General features: G+C 32.0%; 1 protein-coding gene and 1 pseudogene across 1 annotated transcript; both read right to left on the minus strand.

Annotated features, from left to right (window-relative positions):
• Window positions 1-14,343: 14,343 nt before the first annotated feature.
• Window positions 14,344-14,859, minus strand: LOC105140964 (uncharacterized). Its single transcript, XM_011048015.1, has one exon. It carries the CDS (start codon window positions 14,857-14,859, stop codon window positions 14,344-14,346), a length of 516 nt encoding a protein of 171 aa, XP_011046317.1.
• Window positions 14,860-17,462: 2,603 nt separating this feature from the next.
• LOC105140965 (uncharacterized) lies at window positions 17,463-18,204 on the minus strand (annotated as a pseudogene).
• Between the last annotated feature and the right edge of the window lie 3,824 nt (window positions 18,205-22,028).

The raw sequence follows: 22,028 nt of genomic DNA on the forward strand, positions 1-22,028 counted from the left end.
AACCTTTATGTGGTGGTTTGGAGCTTTAAACGGCTAGAGGTGGGAGATCAGATAAGAGAGAGAGAATCGTCGGCAGGAGGAAAGAGAGAGCTTCTGAGATTTACTACCGTGTGAATGTTAGCATGGTAAACCAGTACAGCTGAAGGTTGTGAACCATTGGATTATGGATGAATTGATCATTTGGCTGTGATTGGCTTGATCTGCAAGTTGATCGGATGATCCGGATGGACTGAGCTTTGTTGTAGTGTGGTGAGATGCATAGATAGGTTGGTACACCGGGTGACGTGACACAACAGGATCAAATGACAGATTGTTTTAAAAGATGAGATGGATTTGAGTTTTAATCTAAGTGTAGTAAGCCCTATTAAATCCTTTTAAATCAAAGGTCCAAAATTAAATACTATTACATCTAATGGTTAGGATATTTTTTATATTTTCAAATTGTTTTTTTAAAACATTAATATCTTAAATGAATAGTAAAAAAACTTAATAGTAATATCAAATCTCTCTCTCTTTTTTCTTTTCTTTTCTTTATCCCTGGTTAATTTTCACTAGCTATTTATAGCCAATGCTAGGCTATTTATAGTGAGACATCAGAATCCAATATAGGTGACACAGATCTACTTTGAATAAAAATTTCATTGCCACAACTATCCTGCCTACCATCGGCACAACTGCTCCACCTACTATGACAAAATTTTTGCATTATTGATTTTATTTTATTATATATAATAATAAATATTTATATAGGTAAAACTAAAAACTTAAATAAGTATTAGCAAAAGTTTGTTTCAACAGCTAAAAATCAATTTTAATTACCGAAAATTATGTTAAAACACTAAAAAAACTTTCGATGAGTATCAAATTGGTGGACCGGGTTTTGAAAAAAAATAACAGTTTTGATCTTAAATGGCCTGAAACTCATTTTCTATGCTAGTCGACATGGTTGGACCCGTATTGACTTGGTGGACTCGGTTTTGATCGAAAATGACAGTTTTAACCCGAAACGACCCGAAAACCCATTTTGTTATCCTGGTCGACATGGTTTGACCCATATTGACCTGGTGGACTCGACTTTGACTTAAAATGATGGTTTTGACCCGAAACTCATTTTTTATCCTAGTTGACATGGTTTTGACAAATTGTTTTTTTATTTTAACGCTTTGATTTCTAGGAACTAGTAATAAGCTGGTTGAGGGGTGTGATTAGTACTTAAAAATGTATTTTTATCAAAGTTTTATATCATCATTTTGCACTTGAAGTATCAATAACTCCTTAACTAAAGCATGTTTTATAATAACATATCTAATAATATAAGATACCTTTAATTTATGGTAAATATTCATTTTAAATGCAGGCCTATCACATAAATGAAAGGATTAATTGATGACTTTAAGAACTTAAATTGCAAAGGCAAAGAGATGGCCAAACTTAGAAAAGAGATGTCGGTGCAATCCAAACCGGAACACTGTTCGGTAATTGGGTCATATCTAGAGCTATATATCTCAGATTTAGGTCCAATTTATATGGATGGAAAGGTAAGACATAGGCCTACAACTTTCATATGGAGCCCAAGATCTAAAAAGGCCATTATCAAGTCCAAATTGTAGAAACAACAAAGAAGCCCGAATCTGTCTTCCAGCCCGAGCACTGTTCGGTATTTTGGCCATATCTGGAGTTCTAGAAGTCCAAATGAGCTGAAGTTTTTACACAAGAAAGCTGAGACAATTGCCTACAACTTTCATGTTTGCAACTGGCTCCAATTTTGACGTTATCAATGACGTTTTGGGCAGACAAGAGAAGATAAGGATTGTCACCAAGTCAAAAGTTGGTCACCCACTTATCAATTAGTCATCAAATCAATAGTTCCCAATTTTGGCCTATAAAAGGAGGCATTTGCCATGCATTTAGGCATCTTGGTGTTCAGATCAAGATCATGCTCTTCCTTTCTCTCTTTGTATTTTTTATGCTTTGTTTTCATTAATATTAAGTTTATGCCTTTCATTTCCTTTCCTTTACTTAGTTAACTTTTATGTTCTTATTTTGTTTATCTATTTTGCTTTCTTTCATTATGTCTAGCTAAGTTAATTATGTCAAGGTGAAAAGGTTACACTAATGGTGTAAGAATAAGTATAATGTAAACTTAATATGGACTTTAATGTTTGATACTAACATGTTTTATATTTGCTATCTTGTTCACTCTTTAATACTTTGCTTGTTAAATGACTAATCTTGATTTATGTTGTATAACACTTGGTACAACAAATGCTTGGCACTTTCATAGCCCATAATGTATGGTATAACCGACACCTGAGCTATGAAAGGAACTTGATTTGTTGTTAACCCTCAATTATAAATTAGTGTTGAATAATCAAACGTTGAAGTTCCATAAGTTGTTGATAACATTCCTAATGGATTAGGCAGTTCAAGCATTACCAAGAACTTCTGAACAACTAGTTAAACCAAATACTTCTTAAGAAAATGATGGTACAACATTGATAAAATATACTAGAACAAAGATATCAACAATTCTTAATAATTATGTTGTATATCTACAAGAATCTAATTATAATATTGGAGCTGAAAACAATCCTAAATCATTTCCACATGCTATAAGTTGTAAAAAATTAGAATTATGGTGCCATGAAAAGATGAATTATATGAAAAGTAATGGAGGCTTGGATCTTGTTGAGTTGCTTAATAATGCAAGAGATATAAATGGGATTTTGAGACAAAGATAGATTTATTAGGCATCATTAAAAGATACAAAATAAGACTCATTACTAAATAATTCACTTAAAAGGAAAGAATTGATTACACAAAGAATTTTTTCCCTATATCTAAAAAAGATTCTTTGTGTATTATTTTGGCATTAATAATACATTTTGATTTGGAAAAGCAATAAATAGATGAAAAAACTGCATTTCTCAATGGAGATTTAGAGGACGAGGTTTACGTGAAATAACCTGAAGGACTCTTCTTTAGTGATGGTGATCATTTGATCCATAAGCTCAAGAAATCCATATATGATTTAAAACAAGTGTCCCAATAATGGTACTTTAGATTCTATGATGTAGTTTCTTCATTTGGATTTGTAGAAAACATTATGAATCAATGTATATACTAGAAAGTCGATGGGAGTAAGAATTGTTTTTTTATTTTATTCATGGATGATATTCTACCGGCAATCAATGATAAAGGTTTGTTGTATGAGGTGAAACAATTTCTCTTTTTTTTTTTTTGACATGAAGAATATAAGTAAGACATCTTATATCATTGACATTAAAATCTATAGAGATAGATTTAAAGTCATTTTAGGTATATCTCAAAAAACCTATAAGAATAAAGTTTTAGAGAGATTTCAAATGAAAGATTGTTCATCAGTGTAGCTCTTATTATAAAGGGTGAGAGGTTTAATTTGAACCAATATCCGAAAAATGATATTGATATTGAAAAGGAATAAATGAAGAACATTCCATATGCTTCTGCTATAGGAAGCCTAACGTATGCTTATGTTTGTACAAAGCCTAACATTGCATTTGTTGTAGGAATGTTGGGACGATATCAGAGTAATTTAGATATATATCACTGTAGAGCTATCAAGAAAGTAATGAAGTACCTTCAAGGGATCAAAGACTACATGCTTGTATCTAGGCAAATAAATAATCTAGAAGCAATTGACTACTCAAATTCAAATTTTATTGGCTGTATTGTTTCATGCAAATCAACATAAAAAAATTATATCAAATATATGGAGTGATAGAATTTTAAAATTATGTTTTTCCATATTAATGTGGGATTTAGTTTTTTTCAAGAACTTTAATATTTGGTCTAATAAAGTTAACTCCCTTATTAATATTTCCTAAATTAACAACTTTTGAATTATATTAATAGAAGTTTAATGAGACTCTTATTATATAAATACAAACATTTGGTCTCAAACTTCACGCACCAAAATACAAACTTTTATCTATATAAATACACCATTAAATTTGAGCATGTCAGAAATTACCAAAACTTTTTACAAAATTTCATAAATATTTTTTTATTAATAATAAAAGATATATTTTAATTAATTTATTTTTCCATATCAGATCTAAATAAAAATTATTTTACAAACAAGTTTGGATTTATCAGGTTTAATATTTTGTCATCAAGAGAATGAGAGTTATAAGTTTTGAAGGATGGATGTTGTGAAAAACTAAGAGGAAACACATTATAAGGGACACGTGTAAGTTTGATATTAAGGTTGTGAACTAGTGTAAAAAAATATTCACAAGTATACAAAGCATGATTTTCAATGATTTTTCAGGCTACTAAATGAAAATGTTGAGAAAGGAGGCTCTAGTTTTGATCATGCGCCTGTAGAGGCCTTCAATTCCATTTTCAAGATCTTCAATGCACAACTCCAAGCTGCTTAGCTTCTTTTGCACATTCATCATCTTGTCTGTTTTGCAACTGATAAGAGATTCCAATGCAGCATCAGCCATTGCAAATTCATTCACATCTGTTTCTTCTTCCTCACATGCTATTCTTTGGTGGTGTATCAACTTGGAAACCAATGACCACCCGCTTTTATTTGCTTGTAATTTTGGTTCAGAAATGAATGCCAGCAATGATTCGAACACGGCGAGACTTATGGACTCAACCTCTCTTAACATGCCAATCCTGGTAACAATCTCAGGGTCTTCACTAGAGAAGGTGCACCTGCTTTCAATGCCCCTCAAGTTCTTCAAGGCCTTTGTAATTTTCTTCTTTACTATTTTCCTGGATGCTATATATTTCCTGATCTCTCTGTCATGACATCCTTGTCTTCTGCGAATAACCGATTGAAGCTCGCGGATGTATTCTTTTGATTGCAGCAGTGCATCTTTGGCAGAGTTGCACACGTCCAAGAGCCTGAGAGATCCATCTAGGATCTCATCAGTACATTTCTGATTGTTTTCTCCTGCTAATCCTTGTTGTGTAAGTGGCAGCTGTAGGAATTTATCAACAGAATCATACAAATCCTGAAGGCTACTTAGTTTGTGGCCTATTGATGATGAAAATGATGTAGAGGTACCCTGTGAATCTCTTACTCGGCTAACATGCTCATCAAATTCTGAAATGATTGGGTGTGGTCTAGAGGGTAGACTGTTGGATCGAGCATGGAAGCTGGTTTTGGGACAGAATGGAGAGACAACCATTTTTATTTCTCAGAGAAGAGGTCTGATGATTGAAACTATTGGTTCAACTCGATGTGGTTTCCATCCGTTGGCGTCTACTGAATATATATTGGGGTGAGGAGACATGAGGAATCCCATCCTCTTCAACTATTAATGGCGGTAACATGTTTCTGAAAAGTGGCATCCCCGATGTCCACGCAATGTCTCTTGCCCACTAATTCAGCATTCCATGAACATATAATTATTTGCAGTTTTAAATCACAGCTATCTTGAATTGAATACTAGTATACATCTGCAACACACGGGTGGTGATTTATTAATGCATACAATGCTGATCGTCCTGAAATCTCTGTTGAGAAACACGAAGACAAGATCCGCATCCTTGGCTTCAGTATCTCTCGCCAAATTGTAGCATAGCGATAAGAGCTGAAGTTTAGATAATATTGCTGGATGATTCCGTTTTCCCCCTAACTGAATGACAGGCATCTGGTTTTTTATATCTTCCCATATAAACAGATTTGAGTTTATCATGTGAGTGCCATTGGTGCTCAATGATTAAGTTGCAACATTGTTTAGGAGCCGAGACAGGAAATTTTATATTACAGGAATCAACTTTTTAATGAATCTACCTTGTTTCAGCTGTAATCAATACGTATTGAAGGAAAGCTAAATTGTTGCCGATATTATTGCTATTTGTTATATAAATTAGGTGCTTGGATTATGATTGTAGATATGATAAAGATAGGAGATATGCCAAGATTGTTAGTATCCTCCCTATTTAGAACTTGTATTATGCACATGCAATGAATTACAATTGTAACAGAGAATGAATAAAATCCTGTTCTTGTAGTTTTCTTCATGGCATCAGAGCAATTTCCTATTGTTCTGTTTTTTGTTTAAGATTCTTATGGAAAACACTTCTAAATCTGATAGTATTGATGGCATGAACAAACCTTCTAACACATTGGAAGGAGAACCAAATCCTAGTCAGCCTCTAGGCTTTGTATTGTTGAATGAGCTTAACTATCTAAGAGCTGTGACAATTGCTGCTCACCTACTGATTCTTCTCCTAAGTTTGAAAAAGAGAAGGGATTTCAAAAAGGATATGAACATAAAGCTCATGTTGCTGCTCTCTCCACTATTTCTTTTCCTAGTGATGTGGTAAATTTTTCTACCAACTCGGCTACTCTTCATAATGATTTTGCTGTATATCTTCAGGAGAAGGGTGTTCTTATTTTGTCAAATTGAAATTTTGATTCCACAAGAAGATTCTTGGTAAGTTTGCTGTTTCCTGTAAACTTTGCTCATCTAATTTTCTAGTAAACTCTACTCATCTATTACAAAAAAATATAAAAAGATATCTTGATTGCATTTAAAATTAACTGTGCAAAATTTTTAGGTCATTAATTCTAGGGTCACTAATCATATAACAAACAAAGTGACCGGTTTATATCATTTTGAAAAATGTTCTATTCTCATGTACATTCTAATGCAATTAAAAAAACATGTGTCTGTTAAAAGTAAAGAAATGATTAAATTAATTTCTAAAATTGTAGAATCCTTGGTTTTGTATGTTCCTTCTCTTCCATTTCAATTGCTTTTTATTGATAAACTCACTCAGACTTTAAATTGTTGTTTTATATTTAATTCTCACCAAGTTATTTATTAAGACTTCATCACCAAGATGACCATTATTGGCGAAGGTTTTCTTTTTCAAGGACTTTATTATTTTTCGAGCAATTGTTAGAGCAATAAGCAACTTCAAGTTTCTACTCATTTTTTTTTTTATTAGGATCAAGTTTTATAGCATCAACGTTTAGCAGATTCCTTTAAAATTATTCTCATCAAACATCACTTATGATACATGTCATTTATCTAAATTTACTAGACTATCATTTATGTCTTCTTTTTCTATAGCTAAAAGGATGTTTAAACTTGTATGCTGTGATGTTTGGGGATCAAATATTGAATCATTTGATGATTATAAGTATTTTATTACTTTAGTTGATAATTTCTCTTGTGTTACATGGTTCTATCTTTTAAAATTCAAGAGTAAGGTTGTGAATGTTTTTAAATTTTTTATATGCTAATCATGACTCAATTTTCCATGAAATTTAAAATCCTTCGATCTAACAATGATATTGAATACAAGTCTAAAAAAACAACACTATTAATTTCTCAAGGAATTTTGCATCAGTCTAACTAGTTTGGTACACCCTTAACAATATGGGGGTAGCTGAACCTAAAAATAAAAATTTATTAGAAAAAACTTAAACCTTAATGATATAAATACATGTTTCTAAATATTTTTGATCTTAAAAAGTGGTATTTGCTGTATATATTTCTATATATTATTAATCAGCTATCAAGTTGAGTGTTGATTTTTAAACCCCTTTTTGAAGCTCTGCAAAACCAAACATTTGACTCATCTTATTTGAGAGTATTTAGCTACACTTATTTTGAGCATTTACAATTTTCAAACTATGATAAACTTTATTTAAGAGATGTTAAGTGTATTTTTTTGGGATATTCATTAACCAAGAAATGATATAAATATTATCATTCTTTTTTTAGAAAGTTATTTATATCAAGAGATGTTCAGTTTGAAGAAGCTACTTCATATTATGATAACTTAAAAAAAAAAACTCAAAAAAATTGAAATTAAAAAAATTAATAAAAAATAATTGAGGACAAAATAAAAAAATCAAAATAATAAGAATCAAATTAGAACAAATTGAATTGAACCAAATCTAAGGAATGTAATTGAAAAACAAAATGATTAAAAAAAATAGTAATTAAGAGGATAAGAAGAATAAAGTTAAAAGATATAAAAAAAACCCTAGCTCAACACAAATATAATAAAAAATCTACTTTAAAATACAAAAATACCCTTGAAGCAAAGTTAAAAAAATCTGACAAAAAGGAGAATAAAGTATTTTTATTGTGCACTCCAAAAGAAAAAGTTCAAAAAACCCTTGAAATAGTTGTATTAAAATTTTACTTTTAAAGGTCATTCAATTATTATATCGTATAAGAAAAAAGAAGAAGTAAAAGATCAAAATACCCAAAATGATTTGTATAAAGAGCATTTTGTCACGTGGAAAAGATCAGTGTTTTGGGCTGCAGTGAAAACCCCAACCCTATATATTTTCTGTTAATTTCAATCTTATAGACATAGCTTCAGCATCATTTTACACAGTGTCCGTTCAACTTTAAAATAGTTTTCAGATAGAGAAAGTACAAAAGCCAAAAGCATACTTTGGGCTTTGAAATTCATTTATTTGAAGCATACAGAGATAGTTATATAGCTTCGACAACATATCTGATTACATAGTGTCCTACAACGTCAAGGGTCCACTGCCAAATGGCTTTTGGCAGTAGCAATCGAGATTGTCGCTAGGGTCAATTCCATACAAGCCACAGTATCTCTCATAGAAACCAATGCGATCCTTATTTGCTTGTATCTCATCTCCTTCCGGTCCCTGCCATATTCTAGGCCACGCCAGCGTTGATGATATTTGTTATCATCCCGTAGCCTGGAACCCTACCAGCTGCCAAATCCTCACTGGTTGGTGTCCATTTTCCGGTGACAACATCGTGGCATGAGGGTTTTGGAGATTGCGCGGCCATCCAAAACCAGAGAGATACCTTGAAGGATATCAATGGATCGGTTTCAACTTCTGGTTCTTTTAGTAGGTTCAACTTTAAAGCATCTCCACATAGCCCATAATTATAGTTCATGTATCCCATATAATTTTTTTTTTTAAAATAAACTCAATGCAAAGATCTAATTTAATCAATTAAAATTATAGTTAAATCAAGCACTTAATTGAGAAAGAAATTAATGATCATTATAAAAAAAAATTCATAAAATTCAAGATGTTTAAAAATAAAACTGACGTGTTGGATAATTAATTAATATTTTAATTTAAGTAATTTGATCTATTTTTCCTAACTAATTTGTTTGGTTGCCTGACATGGAAAGCTTAAGTGGTTGATAGTTGATACCTGCAAAAGATTTACTTTGATGGATGTGGGGACTCTTAGATGTTTAAGTCAATAACTTTGTAAAGAGATAAAATATAATGATATTTTAAAAACACAGGCTTTGAAAATATATATGATGAAAATATTAAGAATGAAGAGATTGTGAACTTGAAATTTGAAGGATTCATGGTGTATTTATAGCTCATGAATCTTGTCTCTTTATGAAGATGAAGGGCTAAAATGTAATTTCTCTCTTATGATATTTTGAGTTGTATTCTACTTAAAATAATATATATCAGATCAATATAAAATATTAAGGGACTCCCATGAGGTCCTGAAAAGATTTTTAAGAGGGTGTTAGGCTTGAAAAAAATGTCTAGTCCTAGTAGAGATGAAAAATTGATCTAAAGACGCTGTTTAAATCCAAACATGTTAGGCTCGAGCGTGGTAGCTCGAGCCTATATATGTGGATGCTAGGGTGCATGCCTAACACTAAAGGTATGGGCAACACACTCAGCACCAGCTAAGTGTATTCCTAAATAGGCGTACACCCATTAATAGTAGTTAGGCTCTAATTTGGTAGTCCTAACCCATAAAAATTTATTTTTGAGCTTTGTGAAAGGGTTTTTAAGGCCCTTTAAATTTTAATTTATCAATAGAAAAACATAATCACTAGCTATGGTCAAATAAGCCTTAGAGTCCTGAACTTACCATGTGAGTTGGATAAGACCTCAACATAATATAGCTTCTCATCAGCACATGGATACGAGGTAGATGGTTTAAATTTGAGTCTGCAATCTATTTTCCTCTTGAAAAAATAACCCAGTAGAATGGATGACACGACGAAAAGATTGATGTCTTCTCCTAAGTGTAGGAGTGTCGAAGTAATAAATAACCCGGCAAGACCGGGGTCGAACCACATGGAGGTTAATTGTATAAATTATAGATGACAATAACAACAACAACAACAATAACAATAACAATAATAGTAGTAATCTTTGATTATTCATTATCTCTGCTGGAACTGTATCGTGTGGGTCTTTAATTAGGTGTTTATATAACTTAAGAACTGCTTTTAAAATAATTTTAAAGTAAAGATGAATAGTTTCAACAGACCTATAGTATATACCACCAATAAAACAAAATCTTTGGTTTTGGCCTATAATTTTTAAGAACACAATTACTTGCTTTCTAATGAACACATTTTGAGTTGATCGTAATAGGTCATGAATTGTGAGAATATCACACAATTTATATAAGACAACTGGTTTCATAAGAATTTGTTCAACGCAATATCTATCACCTTAATTCAAAATACTATCCATATAGAATTATCGTTGAGCAATTGCATTTATACGTGGTTCTCTTGGTATATAATTTCTATTTCTTTCTTGTTCAATAATAACTACCCCTATAATTATCGCAGTTACAGCTGCTCTCATACTTGCTGCATAAATAATCTTACTATCCATAACAAAAAAGTGAAGTTTGTGGCTAATAAAACCTAAGGGAAATAAACATTAAAAAAGCATATAAAATAGTTACATAATCAATACAATAAATCATGATCAAAATTATGGTAAAAAAAGCTAATTCCTAATATAAACAATGCCTTAAAGAAAATAATTATACAATGAATTTTGTATCCCAAAACAAACAATATAATAATTTTTTAACTGACTCAAGTTTTCTACCCAAACCATTTCAGTTCTTTATAACTGTATATAATCATAATTGTTGTAACCCAATTTTGGATTCACTAAGATTTTCTCGAATGTTATTTTATTTTATTATTCATAAAAAATCCAAAAAAATTAAGAAAAAAAGTTTAAAATTTTAAAATATATTTTTCTTGGGTCAACCGCATCTTTTCATACAAACCGATTCTACCAAGTCAATATGAGCAAAACCATGTCGACCAGGATAAAAAATGAGAACCTAACTCCATACAGAACAGTCCATAAAAAAACATTGGAAAAAAAAGCTCTAAACAACGACATAAAGGAACACCCTTTAGGTCGATCCTATCTAGGTCCTCCTATATACACAACAAACCCAACAATCACCAAGCAATTAGCCAAAGAAAAGAGATAATCATGATTGATTTATCCATTATATGTTGAACAAAACTCATGTTGGTTTTGTTATAAGAAAAACACAACAACTAATACTTTCACTTTATTATTTTCATATGTTTTTTTTATTTATAATTCTGAATGTTTAAGGTGACTATATATAGCCTTAAAAGTCCTACTTATATTAAGATTCTTATTCTTATTTAAGGTTTATCCTTATCTAACTAAGATAAAAAATAATTAATTAGCTAACTCTTAACAATAATAAAACTCCAATAGATAATAATTTTAATATTGTAGAGTTCTAACAATATTAGAAATTTTACAAACTTTAAATCTTATGAATCTAAATCCTAATTGATATTAAACTCTAGTACTTACCCTCAATATCATTTGTCATCATTCTTTTATTTTTTCCTTATCTTTATGACATCCTGCCTTAATAATGTTAATGTTCTAGCTTTCCTTATCTTCATGACATCCTGCCTTAATAATGTTAATGTTGTATGTATTCCATCATTACCAAACATAAATGTCTTTGACATTGGCAAAGGTAGTTTCACCATTGTGCTCAACATCAATTGCATTCTTCTAAATCATGTGCGTGTTTCCAAACCTTCAACTAGATTCATAGCTTTTTCAACTGAGATTAACTTTTAAGTTTGCACGCCTTTGATTTCTTGTAGCTTATCTTTAATGTTATCAATTAAATCTTTTAATTATGCATTTTTAGCATCATAAAGATTTGAAAATTTTCTCTTGAAGCTTCTACCCTTAACATTATTAGCCATAAAATTTTCTTTCACTAAACCTAAACATTTTTTCTGCACAACACCTTCTTCCTTGTTAAGAGATGGAGCATTGGATCCATAAAGTAGAGGAAAGTCTCTAGCCACTAAAACTCTTCTCCTAAAAGAATAACTGTTATGAATAATTTTTTTTAACTAGAACAACAACATTCATCTTTGTAGATGACTACTCTAGCTTTGCGTCCAACTTTTGTTCTTGTATATTTTTTGAACAATTCTTTAAAGATATTGGAGATTTAGAATTATCTTCTTCATTAAGATCAGAATCATTGCTATTTTCTTCTATATAACTTGGTGAGACCTTTTCATTACATATAAACATCCTTTTAATATATGCTCCAACTACTTTAGGCTTATCAAAATCATCAAAATTAATAAGCTTTTCTTTAACATCTTTTTCTTTGTATAGAAGCAAAAAACTTTTTGAAATTTGAATTTTGAAATTATAATAGAACCTTTTTTTTTCCCCAAGGATCAATAGAAAAGAGTTTTAGTTGTTGATCTGGCTCCTCATCATGATCAAGATTATGGTTAAAATCACAATCCTGATATATTTTAACATCATGTGGACCAAACAAGACATAGTTGATATTAGTTGTGCTACAAACACTAAATTTTCTTTCATACGTGGGACATGATAAACATTGCTTGTTGATATTAGTTGTGCTACAAACACTACATTTTCTTTCATACGTGGGACATGATAAACATCTTGAAGATGTACAAGATCTGAGTTATTACGGTGCATGATTGCATCTTACCAATATAGTTTATTAGTAATCTAAAGTTGTCAACTTCCACCACCACACAATTTCCACATGATAATAAAAATAGACATGCTTAGAAAAACCAACAAATAAAAATAAATTGCCAATGCCAAGGCTTATGCGACCCAATGCACATGGACAATAACAAATCATGCCAAACATGGGTGGACTTACTAGGTGAAGCCCATGCTCATGACCTTTTTTTTAATTAAAAAAATAGATAAATAATACATTGTTTATTTTTTTATTCAAAAATAAAATAAAATAGATAACACCTCAAGTATAGTGACAAATGACATATTGCTTGTTGGTCTAGATTAAAATCACCAAATAAGTGGTTAAAAAGTCGAGGTATTATTTTTTAGATAAAAAATCAATTTCCACCTATTTATCATAAAAAAACCTAATGAACACCCTTTAACCCTCCAACAAACTAGTTTATAAATTCAAAACATCTTTAAATCAGTTAAAAAATATAAAATAGAACTAAATAAAAAGATTTCCTAACCGTAATCTATGTTTTTAGCCCAATAGGAGCTCAAAAATATTTTAATGGAATTTTTTTTTTGAAAGGTTTTAGTGATAGTAATGTGATAGACCAATTACTTTCTTTCTTCTCCTTTATTTTTCATCAAATTCCTCTCTCTTCTCAAGTTTTAGGAAGCTTTGGGCCAAAATGATGTTTATTATTCTCTCTCCTGAAATAATCCACCAACCAAAAGTGGGTCAAAAAAAAAAAAAACAACCTAACAAACTGTCAAATTTTAATATAAGCTGCACCGAATAATTTTGGTTCAGGTACCATGCTTCAATTCGAAAGTTTTTTTTTTCTTTTTTTTTTACCCAGAGTAAGATGAAGCGGGAGACAAAAAGAATAGAAGTGGTGTTCGGACATATATATATATATATTATTTTTTAAAATGTATTTTATTTTTAATATTAAAAAATTAAAAAAAATCCGAAGCAATTTTTTTCTTCTTAAAATGAGAAAACAATGGTTCGATGGATGCGCCAAACCATCAAAAAGTGGGAGCTGCACATTCAAACTTGTTGACCACCCTTTCTTCTTCTTCTTCTTTTCTTTTCACTTTCATCAGGCTCCCTTCTATTGAAATAAACTCAATCCAGAAGGTCAAGGATCATCCCCTCTCTCACTCACGTCCTGTGTTACTTTTCTCCGTGGATGTTTTTTTTTTCCCTTTATATTTTTTTGAGCTCATTCTGATCCTTTGTCCTGATACTCTGCCCCTTTTGGCTTGTATTGATAAATTTATTACCTTGGTAAAAACCAAATATGCTAGTATTGGAATACTTTTCGTTGCCATTTCTACTATATTTGTTAATTGCTATTTTTATTTCGCCACCATGGTTGTATATTTCCTTGTTATGATTCCGCAAAGTCATGGACATAATTAATCTATTTCCCAATATTTTAAAACCATTAAGGAAAAAAAATGAAACTGATTTCACGTATTCAGTATGAAGGGGTATCATGTTTATGGTCCTGCAAAAGAGGCCTTGGATTCCATCTTCATGATCTTCAATGCACAACTCCAAGCTGCTTTAGCTTCTTTTGCACATTCATCATGTCATCTGTATTGCGACTGAGAAGAGATTCCAATGCAGCATCAGCCACTGCAAATTCATTCACATTTGTTTCTTCTTCCTCACATGCTATTCTCTGGTGTTGTATCAACTTGGAAAACAATGACCACCCACTTTTCTTTGCTTGTGACTTCGCTTCAGAAATGAATGGCAGCAATGATTCGAACACGGCGAGACTGATGGACTCAACCTCTCTTAATATGCGAATCATGGTAGCAATCTCAGGGTCTTCACTAGAGAAGGTATACTTGTTTTCAATGCCCTTCAAGTTGTTCAAGGCCTTTTTTATTGCCTTCTTTACTACTTTCCTGGATGCTATGTATTTCCTGCTCTCGCTGCCAAGACCTTGTCTTCTGCGAAGAACCGATTGAAGCTCGTGGATGTATTCTTTGGGTTGCACACGTCCAAGACCTGGTAGAGTTGCACACGTCCAAGAGCCTGAGAGATCCATCTAGGAGCTCATCAACACTTTTTTTTCCTGTGTTATCCTATTAATCCTTGTTGTCTAAGTGGCAGTTGTAAGAATTTATCAACAGAATCATACAAATCCTGAAGGCTACTTAGTTTGTGGCCTATTGATAATGAAAATGATGTAGAGGTGGCCTGTGAATCTCTCACTCAGGTAACAATCTCCCTCAAATTCTGAAATGATTAGGTGTGGTCTAGAGGGCAGACTGTTGGATCGAGCATGAAAGCTGGTTTTGGGACAGATTGGAGAGACAACCATTTTTCTTTCTCAGAGAAGAGGTCTGATGATTGAAAATATTGGTTCAACTCAACGTGGTTTCCATCTGTTGGCATCTACATTATATATATTGGGGTGAGGAATACATGAGGAATCCCATCCTCTTCAACTATTACTGATGGTAAATGTTAATGAAACATACGAGTGGTGATTACATCTGCAACATACGAGTGGTGATTTATTAATGTGTCTAATATTGGCGGTCCTGAAGCCTATGTTGTAAAACAGGAAGACAAGATCCCCATCCTTGGCTTCAGTATCTCTTGTCAAATTGTAGCTTAACGATAAGAGCTGCAGAGCTGCAGGTAGGGACTGGCTACCATTGCTGGATGATTCTACTTTCCAAAAGATAGCCATCGAATTTTTCATTGTTTTGATATGAAGAAATTTGAGTCTACCATGTGTGTGCCATTACTTTTTATATTGTTGTGTGTGGTTCCGCACCATGTGATGGTAGGACCACCACATTAATTGCTGTCTCTAGGTATTAAAATTAATGTAGTTTTGATACTGTAGTGACAGAATTAAAAATAGAAGAGAGGAGAAGAAAACCATGAGAGAAAGAGAGGAGAAGAAAACCAAGAGAGAAGAAGAGGCAGCACAGCAGTCTGTATTCTTTCTTTGATTTCCAGCTCGTTCACTGTTGAATCGGGCTGAGATTTTAACAGCAGCTTCTACACACGTAACTCTTCATTCTGAACGGTTAGATCGAACATTGGTGATGTGGAAGCTGACCATTTTGACAGAAAACGGGGCTGTCAGTATTGTGAGTTTTTCTCAAATAATTCTCCTTTAATCTTGTTGTAATCCGAGAATAAATTGTTCTTAATGATATATATGTTGTATCTCTTAGTTGAATCTGAGGAAGAATGATTGTGAACCTATTATTTGTTGATAGTGAAAGTTTTTAGGTGGACTACGGTCCTGTGGTTTTTCCCGCATCGGGTTTTCCATGTTAAAATCTTGGTATTGATTTTGTGATTATATATATTATATTTTATCATTATTTGATTCTATTTTTACTGCACAAAGAGGGAAAGAATTGAGACTTGTGAATTATGAATTGTATTCCGCTAAATTGATTCGGGTAAATTGATATCCGACTGTTCCTAATTTTCCCAACACATATCGTGCTAAATGATTAAGGTCCCAGATTATTTATGAGCTAAGACAAGGAAATTCGATATTAGAAGAACCAACTTATTCTCCTTTAGAGTATTGGTGCCCGATTGTATTCCTCAAGCATGGCCTTTTCTTATAAGAATTTCAGTTATGTTTATAGAAAAAACGACAAAGAACTTGTTAGAAAGCGAAGTAATAGAAAATGCAGCCAAGCACCTGTAAAAATCAAGAAAAACAAATTTCAAACTTCAAACTTCAAACTTCAAACTTCAAACGCCTGTAAGACAAATGAAATCAACCTCCAATTATAAACTATAAAAGAAAAAAACGGTTGAAGAATAATGAAACAGCGCCATGACTTGCTTATAAACCAATGAAATGGAACACAATTTCCATGGATGAGAGCTAAGATAATAACAAAGCCTCATTGAAACCAATTTTCTAGATAGAAGTGTCCTGCAATTTCCATTTATCCAGAACATGCTTGCACGAGGGGTCTCTTTGTTTTATCTGTTCAAGATCAAATGATAGAATAAAAATTCATATAAACGTGCAAGTCGTTTATAGAACTCTTAAATAATAGGCCTGATTGTTGCTCAACAACTTTGCAAGATCCACATACTTGATTTATCAGCCTTCATGATATGTTAGAATTCTTAATCTACTCTGAGGCCAGCAAGTGTGCAGCACGGTTCGACTGTCCTTCGTTCAGCTTAGAGCCTTTGATATTCAAACAGTGATTATCAGTGAAAATCATTTCCTTTGATCAGTAATTTAACTCACGGAATTATTAATTTTTTTATTTAAGTTTTCTTAAACTTAACAAATCCATTTAATAAATATCCTTGTTCATAGCTAGAAGTAGGAATTTATAATTTAAATTCAGATTTTTCAGAAAGAATTGTCCTTTAGAGATTCTGACCGCGAAGAGAACTTTTGTCAGAAGAAAAAAAAAAGATTTCTCTGTAATTCTGGGTGATAAAAATTGGAACTATAAGTGGCATATTTGTCTGCATTGTTTTCCCTTCAAAGTAAATGCAAAAGGTTTAGTTACTCGAACTAAAAAACTAAATGATCTTTTAAATTTTGTGAGGAAAAGCATAAGCAAATGAAAATAGAGACAAGATTTGCTGAAAATGCTATGTATATTCTGTATATATTTCAGTCATGTATAGATATAAATACATCTAGTTTACAGAGGTGTTGAGAAGAGAGACTCTAGTTTTGATCAAACGCCTGTAAAGGCTTTCGAGTCCTTCTTAAAGTCAAATTCTTTAAGTTGGTGCTGCACATTCTCGACCGGCACTGTGTTATCAGATTTGCTTGTCTTCTTATAAAAGAGAGTGCAATGCAGAGTCCAGTTTTTCAAATTCATTAACTTCTGCTTCCTCTGCCTCACAAGCTATTCTTTTGGGGTGCATTAGCTTGGACACCAAGGACCAGCCACTAAACCAGGAGAGATTCGAGCACAATGAGAGTGACTGCTTCCACTTCTTTAAGCATACTAACTATGGCTACAGCTTCATGGTCTTTGTTGAAGGGAGAGAAAGATGATTTATTTCCCATATCTTTCAGATCACTCAAGGCCTTGTGGATTGTCTTTTTTACCACCTTCCTAGAGGTCGAGTACGTCTGAATCTCACCTGAGAACACAAATTCATTTCCCCTTCTTCTCCTCATGATTGATTGAAGTTCCTGAGCACATTCCTTTGTTTGCAACAAGGCATCTCTAGCCATGCTACAAACATCCAAGACCCCAAGGGATCCGTCCAATACATCATCAACCCACTTCTCATTCTGCTCTTGGGCTAAAGATTTTTGAGTGAGAGGTAGTAGAATCAACTTATCAACACAAACATGCAAATCTTGAAGGCAACATAGTTTGTGGCATATAGATGATGAAGAAGAGGAGGTGGCTTGAGAAGCGGGTCAAATTAAATTTATTAGGGGATTAACTGGTGAAAATTAAGTTTGGGAGCTTAATTCAAGCTTAATTAAGAAGATTAAAATTTTAATTGATCAAATTTAATTTTCACAAAATTAATTGATTGAAATCAGAGGCAAAATTGCAAAAAAATTAAAGTTTAGGGGTCAAATTGAAAACATTCACAGCTAATGACTAACCAGCAAAATGCGTCGAACTATAAGAGTGCAAGTGACAAAAATCAAGGGTGAAATTGAAAGTGTAACAGTCAATTAGGGATTAAACTACATAAATCCAAAACCAGGAACCAAAGTGTAAAAGATGCCTAAATATGAGGTTCAAATTGAAGTTCGATCGGTGCTGAATTGTATTAAATCAAAAGTTCAAGGTCAATTAGGGGTGCAATTAAAATAAATTTGAAAGCTGGAGAACTAAATTGAACTTTGAAGAAAAAAGGATTAGACTACATGTTGTCTCATCTTGTCTCATCACTGTTCATTATCTTCCCCAAAAAGCTATTTAAGTCATCTATTTTACAGGTGCATTTAATATCTTATATCCATCTAATTTGACCAAACTTGCTTGCAAATGCTCACATGATATTTCTCCATAAGCCCATATGGTTCATTCAAGCTGATTGACACCACAGTGGTCATGACACCAACAACCAACTCAGAAAACCTTGAATTGTGAGAGCACCACAGTGGTCATGGCACCAACCTAAAGTAACCAACTCAGAAAACCTTGAATTGTGAGATTTGACAATTCATGTAACGGTTGAGATTCTTTTCATCTGAATTAAGGGCAGAATTTTTTTCTACTAAAGACAAGATTACCCTCTTTCTATTCTATAAATACCAATGGATTTCATGGCCAGATAAGGAAGAAAATCGGGTCCAAAGTTAGCTAAAAACTAGCCTTCCTCCCCTGAATTTTTCTATTTTTTATTGTCTCTCTCTCTCTCCTCTCTATTCTCTCTTCTAAATGCAGGGGTGGCCAACTAGTGGTTTTGGTGACATGTGATAGAGCTGGAGGAACGGGTAGTGGTTGAAAAGGCAACAGTGAAAAGGTAGTGTCTTTTCAGCCACTACCCGTTCCTCCAGCTCTATCACATGTCACCAAAACCACTAGTCGGCCACCCCTGCATTTAGAATAGTCACCATGAACATCTTTCTCTCTCTCCTCTTTAAAACATTTCTTCTTCCCTTTATGACCAACACCGACCATCATTTCTTGCAACAACTCCTCCTAAGCCACCATCCAGACCTTCTCATCGCTGCCACGACCTATTACACTAGGCAAGCTTCTCTTCCCCTCTATAGTCTGCAACCATTTTGGTTGCATGCAAAATGTGAACTACTAATCATGTTCTACAATTAATTAACCTTCAAGATGGGTCGAAATTGATTTAGTCCAGCTTAAATGGTCGAGCTGGGCCAGACCCAATAAAAAATATGTTGGGTTGATACTGGCCCAACCCATATATTTTTAATATTTATTTATTTATAATAATATATATTCTAATATTAAAAAACAAAAAAAATCCAAAAGAAATTCAAAAATCCTTTTAAAAATTTTGCAATTTTCTCAAATATTTTCCTACCAATTTTATATAATATCAGGTTGTATATTTGCAGTGTAAGATACAAATTCATTATTAAAATACCTAGTTTTCTCTAAAACTTTTCTAAAAAAACATAAAAAAAATCTCAAACCTTTTAAATTAATTTCCCTTTTTAAAAGACAAAAGAAAAAAAAAATGTTTTGTTCTCTTTCATGCGGCCAAATCCTAAAATGTTTCCAAGTATATCTTCATAAAAAGAAAGATTGTTTATTTCTCATGTTTTAAAATACAAAATGGATATTGTAATCAATTTATGATTATCCATTAGGGTTTAATTAAAATATCAAAAACTCCTTTACAATTTTTTTTTAGAGTTTAGATGTAGACTTTAATAATCTGTGAGGTGTAAAACTTTAATTTTGACTTTAGAACGGTTAGAATTTCATCCAATAAGATAAAAAGTCTCTCGTAAAAGGAGATCAATTTTGAATTGTAAACGAGACCAACAAATAAACACCTGTCTTTAAAAATAATCAAACAACAATGCAACTTATCTTAGGTATGATGCACTGAAAATGATGTTTATTTTCCTTGTACAATTAGTCATTTATCTATACTCTCACAGATCATAAGTTTTTAGTGACCATAATATTAGGTAGCAACTTATAAACATTAATTATAATTTTATAATTAAACCAAAATATTTTTTCTTTCCCAGCAACATCACACCTCATCAAATGACACGATAAAAGCCTTATTGTTTCTCGACAATATTGTGGCGCACACCCACGACAAATACTACTTTTGAAAGTTTTGTAGAGCAAAATGAAAAAAAAAAAACCAAAAGAATGAGAATGAAATCTATTTAAAAAAAAAATTATAGAGGGTGGAATCTAAAATAAAATGCAACTCTAAAAGTTATCTTAAAATAAAAAAGATGGCAATAAAAAATGACAATAAAATTTAACAAAACAAAAAATTAAATGAAGATGAAATTAAAATAAAAAAATAATTTCATAAATTATTACAAAAATATAACCAAAAATTATATAAATACAAGTTGAGGGCTTAAATTAAAAAATTAGGTGGCAGGTCACAAATATTGAGAAAAAAGGGGAAAAAAGAAAAAAAAAACATGGTTGCCAAGTGACAAAATAGACCTTTAATCAATGTACGCACCACGTATTCATAGAAAAAACGTTAAGAGGAAGCTTAAGCCATCCAAAAACAAAAGGCCCCCTATTTTCCCATTTGTTTTTTTTATTATTATAAGGCTAAGTATTTTTAATTGAAAATACAAAATTAACGCTGAGTAGAAGTTCAAAAATTAATTGCTTTAAAGGGTAGTGTGGCAAATTCATTGTTCAATTCAAACACAAAATACCCATTCTGCTCCCAATTAATTTTAGAACACCAAAATTATCTCAAGGGAAAGACTATCTTAACACATGGCAAAGAGCTTTTTTATTTAAGGCCAAGAAGGAGAAAACAATATTCTTGTTCATAGGAACTATGTTTAGGTGAACAGTATATTCTCCTTCTCTTTCATTTTTTTTAATATATATAATAGTTCCAATAATAAATATTTTACAATAAATGGTTGGCATCTTTATGATCTCCATCCTTCGCTACAAATACCTATCCTGGAATCTTCTTAAACATCATCAAAACTCACATAGCCGCTCTCGGTAGAAAAAAAAACAAGAAGCTATTATCTTCCTTCAAATGATTTCTGAGGAATAATGAAATCTCTTCCATCTCCGTGTAGAGTACACTTATTAGATAACCTGCTCTTATTTTTTTTCCATAAAAAATATTAAAAAAATGTTAAGATTTAAAAGTGTTAGGTTTTTCTGTAAAGCTATATCCAAGAGTCTTGGATTTGGCTGCAATGTCTAACCTAAGAGTAATATTTATAATATTAATAATAACATTAAACTTTCATGACTTAAGTTTAAGTTAGTTTGACTGTAAAACCAGACCCAATAACATTGGATATGAGTCTAGTTGCAAGGTTGTATCATAAAAATATAATAATTAACTAGACCCAATAACATTGGATATGAGTCTGGTTGCAAGGTTGTATCATAAAAGTATAATAATTAAATAGATTAAGTAAAAAGAAAAAAACAGAGAAGAAAACCAACATGAAGAAAATAATTAATGGAGAAAAAGAAAAAAATCTAAATTAATTGGGTTAACCCTTCAAACTATGTTAACTCGTCAAACATTGGATTCATGTCGTGAAAGTTTGATAACTAAATA

The sequence above is a fragment of the Populus euphratica genome, unplaced genomic scaffold, assembly GCF_000495115.2.
Source record: "Populus euphratica unplaced genomic scaffold, PopEup_1.0 scaffold136.1, whole genome shotgun sequence".
In the NCBI taxonomy this organism is placed as follows: domain Eukaryota; kingdom Viridiplantae; phylum Streptophyta; class Magnoliopsida; order Malpighiales; family Salicaceae; genus Populus; species Populus euphratica.